Source organism: Chrysemys picta, chromosome 7 (genome assembly GCF_011386835.1).
Source record: "Chrysemys picta bellii isolate R12L10 chromosome 7, ASM1138683v2, whole genome shotgun sequence".
NCBI lineage: Eukaryota > Metazoa > Chordata > Testudines > Emydidae > Chrysemys > Chrysemys picta.
In genome coordinates this window covers 122,685,305-122,701,561 of record NC_088797.1, presented here as the reverse complement: position 1 = coordinate 122,701,561, position 16,257 = coordinate 122,685,305, and the positions used below count along the sequence as shown (strand labels likewise).

The 16,257-nt window shown below is 45.0% G+C and overlaps 1 protein-coding gene across 3 annotated transcripts in view; it reads left to right on the top strand.

Moving 5' to 3' along the window:
• Positions 1-16,257, top strand: part of SORCS3 (sortilin related VPS10 domain containing receptor 3) — a 530,373-nt gene that overhangs the window by 365,007 nt on the left and 149,109 nt on the right. For all 3 annotated transcript variants that reach the window (XM_065552531.1, XM_005303514.5, XM_065552530.1), the window contains exon 5: positions 11,371-11,444. In XM_065552531.1, the coding sequence (XP_065408603.1) occupies positions 11,371-11,444 (74 nt within the window). The remainder of the gene's footprint in view (positions 1-11,370; positions 11,445-16,257) is intronic.

The following is a 16,257-nucleotide window of genomic DNA, read 5'->3' as shown; positions in this document are numbered from 1 at the left end:
CTGTAGCACACATCACTGTAGCATTGTAACTTTGATGTCACTGCAGGATTCAGACAGAGCGAGGGACTTGGTGAGTCTAGATCTCTTCTTCCAACAAAAATGGATCCATTGTAGAAAGACAAAGACATTACAATCGAGTCAGGAGAAACACAGCAGATTTCTGGCTGGGTGTAATACTCAGTCCCAGTTAGTGTTAGGAGATATTGAAGTGTGCAAGCATTTGTATGAACATTTCCTGAATCCACATGAGGTTCACCATCCATTCTTCCTGCCCCTGCCTCCTGACCAGGTGTTGCTTTGAATTTTCAGGTTCAAACAAACTCCAAAAAGCGTGCACACACACACACACACACACACACACACCCCTGTTTCAAACCAAAACTCCCAAGAGAAACTTGACTTCAATGCATAACCTTAAACCAATCCCTTTTCCCTGTAAAGTCGACCTGGGTTTGATCCCTGCAGTTTAAATATGGAACAAACTCCCCTAAAGTTCTGGTCAGGGTGTCAGGGATGTTCTAAGGCTTCAGGCTTTAACAGAGATTGGGCCAGAGCTGTTGAGTTCAGAGCTGGATTTAGATCAAAACGTCCTCCCCCAAGTTAGGGATATTCAAATCATTGCTTTTTAAGGCAGAAGAGACCATTAGATCATCAAGCCTGACCTCCTGTATAACGCAGGACATAGAATTTCATCCACTTGTTCCATCTGTGCCTATCTCTGTTCAGAAAGTTTGTAAAGCCCTTTTCAGCAAAGAGACTCTGACTCTCAAGCATGTAACAAACCCAGGAAGTAGGTGGCAATCCAACATGATCTAGTCTGTACAAACCTTCTCTCTCCTTTGAAAGTCCCTTCCTAAGGCAAGCTGGCTGCTCTGTGATAAGGGGAGACAACTTTGGCTATAACAAAGGCTCTTGACATTGTCCTTAATCAACTGAAAAACAATTCAAAGTGGAGCGAGAAATTGGTCCACTTGTTTTCATCACAGTTACTAGTTTTTTTTAATCATTCCTGTAAACAAAGACCATAAGTAGGACACCTGTAGATTTGCTTATTCTCAACTCTCAGCTCTGCCAGCTGCTGTCACAAGAATCCCTTGGCTTGGATTCTTTGGAAGGAGGATTATTGATGGGCTTTGTTTATTGTTAAAGCAGGGAAGCCAGTTGAAGAAGCTCTATCTAAACAGTAATTTCCAGTGCCAACGAGACTAGAGAAGATATTAGTGAAGCTGGGAGCTTTCATCTTGCTCCTCCCTGGGTCAGGAGGCATGTTAAAATTTCAGATCTAGAAGCAACAAGGCAGGGTAGCGTGAACAAATATTTCCATGAGTGGGACTGGAAGGAACATGCCTGGACAATATGCTCGTCTGTGAGACAATAATCAGCTGCTGCTGCTTGGAAGAAGGTTGGTCTATGCTATCCAGGCCTCAGTGTCCCTTCTGACTCGCCAATGAATGTTCACATACATGTTCTTTGGGTAACATTCCCTCTCTTAAGGGTCTAGTTTATTAAGACCCAGTGAGCGAGAAACAGCTCGCTTGGCCCTCTCAGGTGCAAGCAGATCTCTCCCTAACCAGCAAGGTTTCAATTCCTTCCCTCTTCCCTTCTCTGCTTAGTCCTTTCTGTCCCTGGGTCACAGGAGCTTCCGTCTGGGAGGGGAACACTGCTGGTATCGGAAATGCAGGAAAGAGAGAAAAGGATTTCTTTGGAAGCTGACAAGGATGGTAAACTAGCAGTGGATTCTAGGGTGACCGGATGTCCCGATTTTATAGGGACAGTCCCAATTTTTGGGTCTTTTTCTTATATAGGCTCCTATTACCGCCCACCCCCTGTCCCGATTTTTCACACTTGCTGTCTGGTCACCCTAGTGGATTCAGTGGCTGGGGAATTGCAGGGAACAGGAAAACCAGTCTCTAGGAAGCAATCCTGCATTGGCAGGGGATGAGATAGATATGATGTTATAACCACATGGTAGAAATCAAAGATGGAAAAAGAAACCCAGTTGGTTCATTACATCCAGTCACCTACTAGAGCACAGTTATTTCCTGCAGTATATTTTGCTATGTTTTACCCAGTCCTAAATTTCTTGCCTAATGGAGACTTTAATAGAGCTTTTCTATGTCTAGTTTTTATGAGGAAAAAAAATCACTCTGCCCTTGCAGTGGATAGAGCAGGGAACTTCCATTTAGACTAGAGTTCTAAGACACTGCAAAATGCTTCTCTTGTGGTATCCAACAGGTACATCTGTCTTTCACGGAAGCTCCTCTCTGTCATCTCCTGAACCCTTTTCATTGCGATTTGAATTTATCAGGCGATGCTCCTTTCCCTCCCCCGACGCCATGTTGCCTCCTGCAGTTACATTACACAGATGTCTGTACTCTGTGTTCTCACACTTAAAAAGTGTTGGTGATTTTTTGATTCTCATTAAAGTTGGGTTTTCAGCTGCTCTCCAGGGATGGACTTTACAGTGCATTAGCAGACAGCCTCAGTCCCTCCCCTTTCCTAACTTCATCCTTTTAGCTATTAACACAGAAACAGGTGAAACTTTTGCAAGTTTCCAAGGAAAGGCAAGGGAAAGCTCCAAGGAAAGGTTGACCTCTTTTCTTCATCAGAAATTGAAACTTTGGTTAAAAAAACAAAACAAAAAAATCACACCAAACCCCTACATTTTGACCCCCCCCCACCAGTTCTGGATACGAATGAGTTAGTTTGTTTTTGTGTTATTCTGAGATTTTCTCCACTATATCCAGACAGCACTCCCTGGGTTGATGCAGATATTATGGGGGAGCTTCGCAGTGGAAAACAAGTATTTTCACTTGCCTAGATTTCCTTGAATTTCAGTGTTTGTCTGTTGAAAAGAGACATTAGGCGATCAAGAGGTGGAATGCTACATTGGTGAGATCCGCAGAATTATTATGTAGACTTGGGAAATCATATCATTATGATCTATAAACGGGGATAGTAGTACTGTTCCTTGTAGGGGACTAAGAGTTCTTGGATAGAACAGGGAATAGAAGTGCAAAGTACTGCTAAATGCTGAACTTTGGCCTCTGTTGTCCTTTGCTTGGGGACACTCTCTTCATCTCATGCTATTTGGTTGAAAGGGAACTGTAGAAGTGCATCTCCAGGCATCAATCTCAAAAGATTCTCCCTTGGTACGCCCTATCTAAGATGACTCCATACTTATGGCTCTTGTTTTCCATTGCTCTGTCTCACCTCCTAATTTGTAGGAAAATTAAGTATAGTTGTATTAATTTAGATGGAATATATGTGCTAAAGGTGTTAACATAACCCAGTCACTGTCCAGCATTAAACAGTGTTAAACAAGGTCTGGGATCTGGTATACGGAGTCCTCAGCCTGCTTAGTACCATGGTAAACACACTATAAAATTCATGCCAAAGGTTAGAAATGTATGGATTGAAACACATTAAAGGAAAAGAATCAAAATGAGGCAAAGAGCATTGAAACTGAAATTGATTGCGCAAAACAAGCGTTATCAAAGTCCCTTTTTGGATGCAGTGAATATTGGTTAACATTCAATGAAACAGTCCTTCTCGGTGGGGAAGAAAGGGTTAGTTCTGGTGTTCAATTCTGAATCGGGAATGATAGTCACTTTCCTGCTTTAGACAAAACAGACAGGCACAGAAGAGAGGTAATAAAGATGGGGGAAATATGGCTTTTGTTGATGTTCTCAGGACACGGACACAGGGTGACTGGTCAGTCACAGATGGATGCTTTGTGCTGACTAGTCAGCTACGCTAAGTGCTGCTCTGGACCCTGGCTCACCTCGCTGGTCCAGAGACAACATCTGGTTGGTCTGGTCAGGTTCCTTCTCCTTCACTGATTCTTCTGAGGCTAGCCAGAGCTGGATGGGCCATCTCATCTCACCATGTGCAGTACAGTTGATTTCAGGATTAGGTGAAGAGCTGAGAGAGAGAGAGAGAGAGAAGGAGAATAGCAGGGGAAGACTGAGCCGGTGTTATGTTGGGGTCCTTGCTGGTGCAGTGATGATGGTCAAGTGTCTCTGTAACAGCGACAGACCCTGGTGGTCCGTGAGCGGGATCAAACCTGGGACTTTTGGAGCTAAATGCATGAGCCTCTGCTGCAGGAGCTAAAAGCCATATGGCCCTTAGCTAAGGCGTTAGAGCAAACTCATTAATATCTCTCTCTCCCTCTCAGTGGTCTCGGTGCCACTTGAGGGGACAGAACACCACACTCAGGCGGTGTGTGGGTTACATCTCTACTGGAGCATCAAACTCTGGTGTCACGGCAACAATCCTTCTGTTGCACTCGCAGTGCTGGTAAACTTTTTTTTTTTTCTTTTCAAAGTCTCTTTTTTAAGGGGCCCAAAAAGGTGATGGGATCCATCCTCCTGTTATTTTGTCTGCCAATTAGCCCTAATTTCTGACATACCAATTTCGGTTCACTTGGTTTCTGATTCTTTACTTCTCTTATTTACTGCTCATGACCTTTCTATTCAAATTAATTCAGTCTTTCTGTCTCGCCTCATATCCTCTCTTAAACAGTTTTATATAATAAACCATTGTGACAATCCATGAACCTTTACCCATTTTGTTACCAGTTAGGCTATCAATTAAAGTAGGCCTTCTAGGCCTCAGTTATTAAAACATGGTCCAAAATTTGTTTTACACCGTCTCAGTATCATGATACCAATGGCATCGCATTATGGCATAATTACTTTGACGAAGGTGGACAGAGTCAGAAAAGTGGCAGCCCCTAATGCTCTCACGAGCAAAGCTAGAGATCTCAAACCCGCATCTTAATGGGACCCGCTGCACCATCACTTGCAGTCGGAACACCACAGCAGCATAAGGTTCAAAAATAGTAGCAAAAAAAAATTGTTCCAGTCTTTTCATTATCAGCAAAGAGGTCGTCCCTCTTCTATCTTTATCCCCAGCCTCCGTTACTCTCTCCCTTGCTCTGATGTTATTTGTAAAGCAGACTCCTTCTAGAAGAGCCCACTGGACTGATATGAACTCCGCTTTCTGCAATCAGCTGATTGTATTTACATCTAGTGGGAAGCCTAATTATGTGTATAATACATAAATTATTACTTTAAGTGCACGTAGTCCTGCTGTTCTTGCATGCTTTATCTGATATCAGGCTTTGCCAGATCTGATTGTGCTCCAGGGTTGGCAGCTGCTCAGAACTCTTTTGAATGGATTCTCTCCAGATGTTTGCGCTGGCCACTTCATCACCTGGTTTCCTACTAAGAAAGAACATCTGATTTTATTTGGAAATGTATTCTTCCTGCGTGCTTGGGGTTTCTGGCCCTGATTCTACCCTTGTGTTTGGGCAAGAATGCCTACATATACCATAGCGATCTTTCTTCCCACATCCTGTGTGTTTAGTACGATGCTGAAAACTCCACTCCTATCCATGCATTTCCAATGCACCTCTTACTGTGATGAACAAGGTAAAGTGCAGCCAAGCCATGGCTGCTTTTCTTTTCTTTCCTCCATCTTCAGTTACATTTGCAGCCTCCATTTTGCTATTCTGCCCTGCTCCTCCTCCCGGCACACAAAGAACATGTGTGTCTATATGGGAAGGAGGCACGTATGCAGGTAAACGTTTTTTTTTCTTCTCATCATTCACTCTCCCACTCTCTCTCCAGGAGAAGAATTTCAAAAGTGTCTGAGCATCCGACTTCCGCTCTGATGCGGGTGGGCACATTATGAACAAAATCAGCTTCTCGTAATTTTGCGTGATTTAATGGGGGGGGGGGGAACAAAACAAAAAGGAAACGACTTGGGCCCTGAAACGTTAAATTGTGATGGTGACATTTTTCACGTGGAATTTGGCTGGAGGAAAACAGCAATCCCTCCTTCCTTTGAAACGGCTGACATGGTTATTTACAGAGCACTGCCAGTGTGCACCGTGTGCTCCAAAACACAGAGGATAAAGCCCCCTTGTCGTGGGGTTCACTCACCGCAGGTGGAGCCACCTCCTGGCTGCTCTGGGAATTATCCCCTGCACCCTCCTCTTGTGGCCTCTTCACCTGTCCTGTCTCGCCCTGTGGCCCCACTTGCTCCAGGAGTTTCAGCTTCCTTTTTTGTGACTTGGCCTTTCAACCAGGCCACTATGGTCCTCCCCTTCCATGGTATCATAGTCTCTCAGGGCAAACTGTCCCAGGCAGTCTGCTCTCCACTGCCTGGTCTGTGCCACTTCCCCAGTGTCTGGTAGGGGAACCAGGGCCCACCTTCTACTTGGGTTCCAGCTCAGGGACCCTCTACACAGCAGCCAAGGTCTTATCCCTTGCTGCTTTTCTACTGAGTCTTTCCTACCTTTTTGGCTCTCCCCCTTCTCTGGGTATGCCAGCCAAAACTCCCTCTTCCCAGGGAGCAGAATACCTGTCTAATTGTTGGTATACCAAATATACTTACTTGAGTAGAACTGGTACCAGATGAGTAAATTGACACCAGCTGAGGAGGTGGCCCGCTGAGGGGACACATTGTCTGACACAGAACATTTAGCACAGAATTGCTGGGATGATTTAGTTGGGCATTGGTCCTGCTTTGAGCAGGGGGTTGGACTAGATGACCTCCTGAGATCCCTTCCAACCCTGATATTCTATGATTCTATGATTTATTCTACACTGATGAAGTGAGTATTCACCCACGAAAGCTTATGCTCCAATATGTATGTTAGTCTGTAAGGTGCCACAGGAGTCTTTGTCGCATTCTACGCTGGGTTGCTCTGCTGTTTATGAAATGCAGCACCATACAGTCGGGGTCGGTAGGTGTGACGTGTCCACTATTGGGATTTCTGCGTGTGAAGTGTTGTCCTGCTAGGTGTGACTACACTGTGAGTTGAGGAACAATTTTTATTTATTTATTTATTTAACATTCAGCTCCCATTTTAGGCACCTAAAGGAAATGGTCAGATTTTTCCAATGTGTCAGATTTTTCCCTTCAGCCCCTGTTGTTCTCAATAGGATCTGCTGAGTTGCTCTGAAAATGCGGCTACTTCGTTTAGGTTCCCCAATGGTGGCTGCTCGGTGCTGAGTTGGTTTGTTTTTAAAATCTGGGCCTTAGATCACATGACTGGGAGTCAGGACTCCTGCCTTCTGTTTCAGGGTCTCATCCTGAGTCACTGTGGGACCTTGGTCAAGTCATTTAACCTCTCTGAACCCCTGTGTCAGGTGATCAAAACCAGTATGTAAAACTGGGAGAATGACACTGCCCTACCTCACAAAAGTCCAGTTCAGAGAACCAGGTAGACACATGCTCAAGTCTATCCCTATTCAACAAAGTACTTAAAGTTCAGCATGGGCTTGAACGGGGTTGGTTGGATGGATGGATGGGGGCTCAGTGGCAGGTAAGTGCCTAAATATCGTTGGGCATCTGGGCCACGATGCTTTGAGGTTTAATCATTGTCTGTAAAATGACCCGAGCTCTTTGGATGAAAGGGGAGGTGTAAGTGCCAACTGTTATTAGTTATTAAAGGGACGTGGGAGAATTTTTATATATATATATAATTATAAAAGTTTGCACCAAACAGACCTGATTTTCTTTCTTTACCCTGTATAAAACCTCAGGGCAAATTATTCTCTATTGTAGTCGCCACTTAATTGGTCATCGCTTCTAAAGTGCACCTCTGATCTCCCAAAACAAGGTGAATAGAAGACACAGGCCTGCGTGATTTTTTTTTTAGGCTTGCAAAAACCTTTATTTTATTGCGGTTTATTCAGTAATTCAACATTAACCTTTATATTTGTGTCAATAAATAATGGCACACAAGCTGTGAGGAAGCGAAGTGGGCCAAAGAGACCTTTCAGTGGCTTACTGTGTCTCTTCCACTACTAGACAGTCCCTCGTCTCAATGATTTACTCTTGGTTAACATTCATAGTGGACCCTAAACATAAAGAGAGAAATAAATAAACCAAAGAGCCCCAAATGAATACTATCCTTCTTATCTCTTATCTGAAGCTGCCTAAAGGCTACAAATTCAATTTAATCCTTCTACCATCAGTCAGTCTGAGATCTAATTCAAAGGAGAGAAAAAAGTACACAGCAGCTGGTCTGTGGCTCTTGACTTGATAGACAGACAGAAGCTCTTTGAATGAGTCACTGTAGGGCAGATGAGTAGTTCAAATGAGAGGTGCTTTTTGCCACTGAGCTGTCCATAGCCATGCTGTTGTGGACCTGTGAAAGAGAAGAAGTGCTTGTGGACAAAAAGGAAAAGAGAGACTCCAAGGAAATCAATGCGTTTTCCAAATCTCCAGAGGTGCCAACTTCCTGAGTTCCTGGGGGGTGCTCGACTCACATTCCGCCCCAGGCTCTGTCCCCACTCGACGCCTTCCCTCAACCCCCCCTTGCTCCGCCCTGCCTCTTCCCACCCCAATGCCTCCCCCCACACACTTTTAGGGACCTTCTGCCGCTCCTGCATATTACTTATCTTCACAGTCATACATAACAATGACTATCAACAATTCTGTCCTACGCATCACAGGATGTAATTCCTTCCACTATGAAGCTGGACCTGCCTCCGGTCCACAAATCCAATTACTCAAAAACAGAGCTCAAACAAAACCTTAACTCCAACCATATAATTTTTCTATTGAGGATCTACAATTTTCAAATTACCAATATATAGTCTCTCTATCTCTGTAATATCTCCCTCTTCTGCCTGTCATACAAACAGCTCCCTAACACTTCTTATCCATGCACACATTCTCTATAATCAAAGTTCAACTAATTGTGTTCTAGTCAAACAGAATTTATTATTTTCTCCCTGTTCAAAACAGTCTGCTATTTCTTATGTGTCTACTTTACACTAAAGCTAATAGATAATTCTTAAAATCAGATGTATTTCCTACAAACCTGAGTAATTTAAGGCTGGAGTAAAGCTTGCCTGTGTTCTGTAAGTTTTAAGTAATTGGATGGTGGGTGGTTGTAGACTTGTATAGAAAGGAAATAGATTGTGAGGATGGGTAGGATATTTATAAAACTAGCCTACATCTGGCATTTAGTCTAGAGCTAGATGGAACCTTTGGACTACAACTCAGCCATTTATTAGCTAGGGGGAACTCAAGGGAAGGATAGCTCAGTTGATTGAGCATTGACTTGCTAAACCCAGGGTTGTGAGTTCAATCCTTGAGGGGGCTTTTTAGGGATCTGGGGCAAAAATCTGTCAGGGATTGGTCCTGCTTTGAGCACAGGGTTGGACTATGGACTAGGTGACCTTCTGAGGTCCCTTTCAACCTTGATATTCTCTGAAACATTAGACTGCAAGTTTAAATTTAAAAAAGGAGCCATTGTTAGCTGCCTATACTACTGAATAGATTGACTTCTAGTTTTTCTGAAGATGTAGGCCCTGCCCTAAGAGTTGTAAATATGGGGCTATTACACATTGCATTTCATACATAAGGAAAGGATTTAATTCCTACCTATATGCAGCTCACAATGTGACTTCAGCAATAGTTGCTACCTATGCCTCCATAGTTGAGCTATCTAATCTATTTTTAATCTAGTTTAATTTTAGGAATGTATATGTAATCAGTCACCATAGTATTTCAGACTGTATAAAAAAAAGTATATTGCTCCGTACAAGAGTTTGCCGGGGCTCGGCCCTCTCCGGGGCAGCGGGGCGCCACACCGGCTTACTACACACTGGCGAGTTGGGGAAACTTGTCTGGCTGTGGGTCTCCCTCGGCAGCTCTTGCTGTAGGTAGAAGAACATGCCTGCTCAGGGCGGGCAATGAGACTGTGTCAGGAGCTCAGGCCCTCAGTCAGGGCTGAGCAACAATAGTAGGCCCAAGCCTCAAAAGGCCTGGGAGAGGGGGGGACTGCCACCCACGGGTTGGGGGGCAGGGGGGACGCAGGCCCTCCCACTCCACTGCGTCCCAGCCCGGGGCCCTAGCAGCGACAGAAGGCCCGCTGCATAGTCAGTGGGGATCCTGGCCGCAACACACTGACATGGGCTCTGGCAGTGCTGCAGCCAGACTGGGGTCGGATAGCGGGCGCAGGGCAGGCCCGGCCAGTCCTGGTGGCTGCCTTGGGCCGTAGGGTCTTCCTAGTCACGAGCTAGGCTGGAGACATCTGGTCTCTCCGGTGGCTGGGGCCTGACTGAGTTGTGAGGGCGAGCTTTTATACTTCCGGGTCGCCACCTGACCTTCTGAGGGGCGGGTTCAGCGCTCCCTAGCTCCGCCCACTCCGGCCTCCAAATGGGCTCTTCCCCCTCTGGGGCGGCGGGAAGCCACGCCTCCTCACTACATACTCCATATAAAAATAAATGGGCTTTTCACCCTCCTAACCTGACCCTGAGGAATAGGCAAAATCCAGCTAGAAATCTTTAAAGAATAGGCGTTTTGGGGTGAGATTTCAGATGCTTTCTGTAGGCTGAAAAACCCATGGGAACCGCCTGCTTTTTGGTATTGCAATATGAGTGAGTGTGCTGACAGCTGAAATCAGGAAGCACAGAGATGTGTGAAGAGGGTGTTGGGGAGGTTAAAGGGGGAAGTAAGTTAACACTGGTTTTGAATCTCAAAGGTAAAATTTGAGAGGCAGGCATAGTGTCTTAACTTGTCGCAGGCAGTGTGATTAATAGAATCATAGAAATATAGGACTGGAAGGGACCTTGATAGATCATCTATCTAGTCCCCCCTGCACTGAGGCAGGACTAAGTATTTGTTAGACCATCCCTGACTAACCTGTTTTTAGAAACCTTCAACAACTGCAACCTCCCTAGGTAATTTGTTCCAGGGCTTAACTACCCTGACAGTCAGGATGTTTTTCCTAATGTTTAACCTAAATCGCCTTTGCTGCAATTTAAGCCCATTACTTCTTGTCCTGTCCTCAGCGGTTAAGGAGAACAATTTATCACCCTCCTTTTTATAACAATCTTTTGTGCACTTGAAGACTGTTATCATGTCTCCCATCAGTCTTCTCTTCTCCAGACTAAACAAACACCATTTTTTTCAATATTTCCTCGTAGATCATGTTTTCTAAACCGTCAATCATTTTTGTTGCTCTCCAATTTGTCCACTTTCCTGAAGTGTGGTGCCCAGAACTGGACACAGTACTGCAGTTGAGGCCTTATCAGTGCTACGTAGAGTGGAAGAATTACATCTTGTATCTTGCTAACAACGCTCCTGCTAATACATCCCAGAATGATGTTCTCTTTTGTTTGCAACTGTATTACATTGTTGACTCATATTTAGTTTGTGATCCACTGTAAACCCCAGATCCTTTTCTGCAATACTCCTTAGTTAATGACGTAGCCCTGCATTATCCATCTAGCTATACTGTGACCTCGGGGAGCTCGGAGATGATTTTAATCCCTGTTAGGGCAACAATCACTCCCCTTTTCCTGCTATTTATACTCTTGTTCATTTCTTTTTGTCTTTCAGATGTATAGTTCTATGGATTTTGGAAGACGCTGGCAGCTAATGCATGAGCGGATCACTCCAAACAGGTTTTACTGGTGAGTGGTCCATCAAGCTCCTCTTGTGTTGTGCAGACAATATAGCATGTTTATGTTCATCACACACCGAAGAAGGCTCTGAGGGGCCCAGGATCTAGAATTATTGCTGTTCTGCCAAACCCAGATACTCAAAATTCATGAGTTTGGTCGCCAAAATCCTGAGATTGATTTAGGAGTTTCTTTAAAAAAAGTTTGGAGTTTTTAATTCATAGCCTTTGCATGGGGGAAGGAAAGAGTGGCAAGAAAGCTTTTTTTCCACTCAGAGGCAGCAGTATCCCAGTGATGTTAAACTTTCCAAGAGAACAAATTAGGTTGTTCGCACAGTGGGCAAGATTTGAACCACCTTATTGTAATGCCAGGGTCAGGGATATTGAAACCCTGCAACATAATAACTCCTCTTGGCTGTTGGAGTTCTTTTTTTATTATGCTGCAAGCTGTGATTGTTGTTCTGAGCTTGTAAGCTGTGTGTGGGGAAGAAAAAAAATGAAAGGAACACACTGAAACTTGGGGAGCTTGCGGGGTTTTTTTTATTACTACGTGGAGTGGGTAGAACACGAATATATAGGATCTTGTAAATTTCAGAGGAACATACGCTGCTGCTCTTTGTGTTCCACCGTGGCGTAAAAAGCTAAGTCATCAGATTGTGTTACTTGAAGCTTCCAGGAGACGTGAAGTAACAGCAACAAAGAGATGCCTACGTTAGTCCTTAGAAGGAGTTGCGAATTTGGGCTCCTCCGAATCTTTTATTAACGGTTCGGATAAGCCTCTTGCATCAAATGGTGAAATCTTCAGCAGCTTTGTCAAGATACCACTTGACTTGTAGCAGCATTTTCAACTGTCCAGAGCCACCGCACATTTGCAGTACTATAACCTGTCGTTTTGTAGAATGAATCACCCTAATCCAGAGAGTCTGGCCTATTGCGTTATAAAGGACTAGATTTTGATACCCTTACTTATGTAATAGCAATTTATCATACGTGTTGTCTCATTGAATTGATTAGCACAACTCGGGAAGGAAGGTGGTCCTCAGCATGAGGAAAGGTATCCACATATGACCTCCATATGTCCTTATGGCTTTAAAGTCTTTAATGTCTCAGGACCCCAATGGGGCTAAAAATGGAAGCTGGTAGCAATGGGAAGCAGAGTTCCCCACATTCCATTGGGGCCGTATCCCTGGAGCAGCCCGAGATAATCACCTTTAAATCTGTGGCACTTTTAGGTAAAGAGAGACTATTTGAGTTCAGTTTTGTAAGTTGTCATGGCTTCTTCTAAGCCTTGTTCAGTTGAATTCATGGTAACTAAGGCACCTGCCTTTCCAGGTGGAGGGATACAAAAAAAACCATTCCCACATCAGGTTTTGTACACTGTAAAATGTCGGGGAAATAGTTTCTTCAGTAAAACATGTGATTTATACAGTCCTAAGTAATCCCATCCCTAATCAGCTAAGCACTTCAAGTCAATGGGACTTAAACCTGTGCTTAAAAGCAAGTGCCTGCTTAAGTGCTATGTTGAATTGGGGCCTTAGTACCAAAAAGGGGGCGAGGGCAGATTGTCCAATGGTTGTCCACTAGCCTAGGACTTGGGAGACCTGGCTTCAAGTCTGTGCATGACCACAGCCTTCCCGTGTGACCTCGGGCAAGTCACTTAGCCTCTCTGGGCCTCCGTTTTCCATCTGCACAATGGGGCCAACAGCTCTGCCCTGACTCACAGGGGTTTTGCGAGATAAAAATTCATTAGAGGCTGTGTGGTGCTCAAACACTACAATAATGGGGCCATACTGGGACATCAGAGAGACTAAAAACAAACCAGTCAGTAAAGGGTTAAGAGAAGTTTCAGTGGATTATAAATTCCTTCATCCTGTTGGCAAGTAAATCCCTAAAAGAGGGAATTCCTTAAGGTATCCTGCATTTACTGGCTGGTCAGCTGAACAGCTACATATTGTTTTCCCATCCACCTGTCTCTGGAGGGCCTGTTTATATTTTCAGAGCACACACACAGCAATAAATGCTCTGTGCGGAAGGCACAGTCTATGTCAGAAGTAGCAAACTTTCTCGGCACTGCCCCAGCATTCGCTTCCCCTGTGGACCCATTTGTTTCTACCACTCTCCACCTTGGGGAGCAGCAAGGAATAGGAGGCAGTTGATGGGGATCCCCTCCCCCCCCTTTCACCTGTCATATTTAGTCATTTGCCACCCTCCCTCTGTTCTGCGGTCTTAAGAGATGCCATCAAATAATTTGGGCGAAACTGTCAAATTGGAACCAGGAACAGCCGGAAGAGGGGGGGATTTAGCATTGGATTTAGCATGCGCAGCGTTTCCGATGGATACAGGGAGATTTGAAGCACTGAGAAGGTCAATACCTGGAACGCGCCCAGTCTGTAAAGGACACTGAAGTGTACGCTAATTACAAAGGAGCTGAATGGAAAACGCCAGCAGGGAAGTGGGGGAGGGATAGGGCGAAGAGGAAAATAGGACACGCGTCTCTCTTTGCAGAGCAACGTTTCAGATCTCGCTTATCTTAGATTTTGCTTTGTTTTTAACAAGCAGTAGGGGAAACGATATTGAATTTATAACAAATGGTGCTAAAGGCACCAGCTGTTTTGCTCATTCTCCCTCTCATTTTTAACTCCACAGCAGGGGTGAAACTGGCCCCTGCCACTTGAGCTAAAGGAGAATCTCTGGGCAGTGTAGGGTCTGTGACACACAGATGAGCAGTTCTGAGCCCATCCAGCAGAGGGCAGCAGTGCCCAAATACACAGGCCAGCTCACTGTGGTGTTAACATGGCCTTTGGGGGTGAGAAGTGGTGAATTGTGGTTGGCCAACGGCTGTGCTAAGGTACCCGAGATTGGGAGTTCATGGTTGTTTGAGACAAATGCCCAAGAGTGTGGATGCTTGTCCGATGGTCTCATGAGAACTGGCTTTATTGTGAGATTTTCAGTCCTTGTTTTGCTTGTGGTGAGGCAGAAACAGTGGCAAGGGCCCTTTTGGCTGTATTTCTGAGCTTCTAACCCGGGTCCATCAGGAAGATGCTGACTGAGTTGTATGAATAAGGAAGATAACTTGAGCTGGGCGAATGCTTCTAAAATTTATGATCTGGGTTCAGATCTAGAAATAAGCAAATGTCTGTGGATCACTTCTCAGTTCTCTCTGTAGTGGCCAATGGGGAGTGGAAATGCCCCAGCTCCAATGAGGACAGCCCTGGACTGTGTCAGTTTTATCGTCCAATGAGGGCCTATTGGACATAGCAAAGGTGAGCTTTACTTGGCATCCCTGATCCGTTAGCCAGCAATAAAATGATCATTTAAAAATTGTGTGTCTCTTGCAAACCCACTAATCGCTAACTACCAGATGGTGTCATTATATAGTGCTGGGAAAACATCACTTGAGTTTTTACAGCCAATTCTAGCGTTAAGAAAACATAGTTTTATAAATGTCAATTGACTATTAAATAACCCTGCATTAGAAATTTCTGAGTTAAAATAACTTTGTCCTCATGCTACATGATAAAAGAAATAATTCCATCCCTGCATTTATGCATAGTATGGCTGTGTTTCCATCACAGGACAGGTGCTATCATAAATCTGAAGTGCTGGGTTCAAGCCACCAGAACCCTAATGTGAAATGTTTAGCCTGAGTTGTCCTTAGTTTCTGTAAAGGTAGCTCTGGGTTTGGGGAGATATTTTTAACTCTACCTGCATTTATTGTGATGTTTCCTTAACAGCACCTGGCATGCACTGAGAGGGATGGTCTAGGTCAGGGGTGGCCAGCCTGAGAAGGAGCCAGAATTTACCAATGTACATTGCTGAAGAGCCACCGTAATACGTCAGCTCCCCCCGTCCAGCCCCCAGCTCCTCCCCCTTCCCCCCCCTGTGATCAGCTGTTTTGCATGTGCAGGAGGCTCTGGGGAGGGTAGGGGGGAGGGCACAGCACATTCGGGGGAAGGGGCGGAGGCATTGGGGGAAGGGGTGGAGTGGGGGCAGGGCCTGGGGCAGACCCGGGGGTTGAGCAGTGAGCACCCCCAGCACATTGGAAAGTTGGTGTCTGCAGCTCCAGCCCCGGAGTCAGTGCCTGTGCAAGGAGCTGCATATTAACCTCTGAAGAGCCGCACGTGGCTCCGGAGCCACAGGTTGGCCACTCCTGGTCTAGGTATACTTAATCCTGCTTCATGGGGGCGAGGAATCAAACCAATGTATCCTCACTGTTAATTCTCTTGCTCTGCCGTAGTCATCACAGAGCAAACTTTGCCTCCCCGTCTCTAGTTTATATGATATACAGTATAGACAGCATAGCCAATACTCTTGCATTATTGTGGTCAGATGTTTATGATGGTGCCTGGCATATTTAGAGTAATCTTGGAGGGAGATTTATTTTCTATTTTCCTTTTGGCCATACGCATTTTTTCACAGACTTGACATTTTCCTCCTCCTGCTCCCTCCCTCCCCCGACTTGTAAGGGTTGTTTGTGGTAAAGTGTGATAGGATTAAAACAGTGATATTACTGAGTCGGATGTGAGCAGGCTGGGAATCGGTGGACATCTGCGTTTATTGGTGGGAGGCGTGCCCGCATTAATCATCTGCCATATAGCCAAACATAGGAAGAGAGAGACTCTTTCTAGGAAAGCTTGGGATGGGGTAGAAGCCGTAGGGCAGATCCTCCAGAAGGTGTAAATTGGCATTGCTCCATCAATGCAGCTATGCCAGTTTATACCAGCTGAGGAGCTGCCCCCTGTTTACGTAGGGTCTAGACTGACGGGGCATGTGACTTCTGTAATGATGAATCAGCACTTGAGGGAGAAAGAATCCAGGAGAATTCG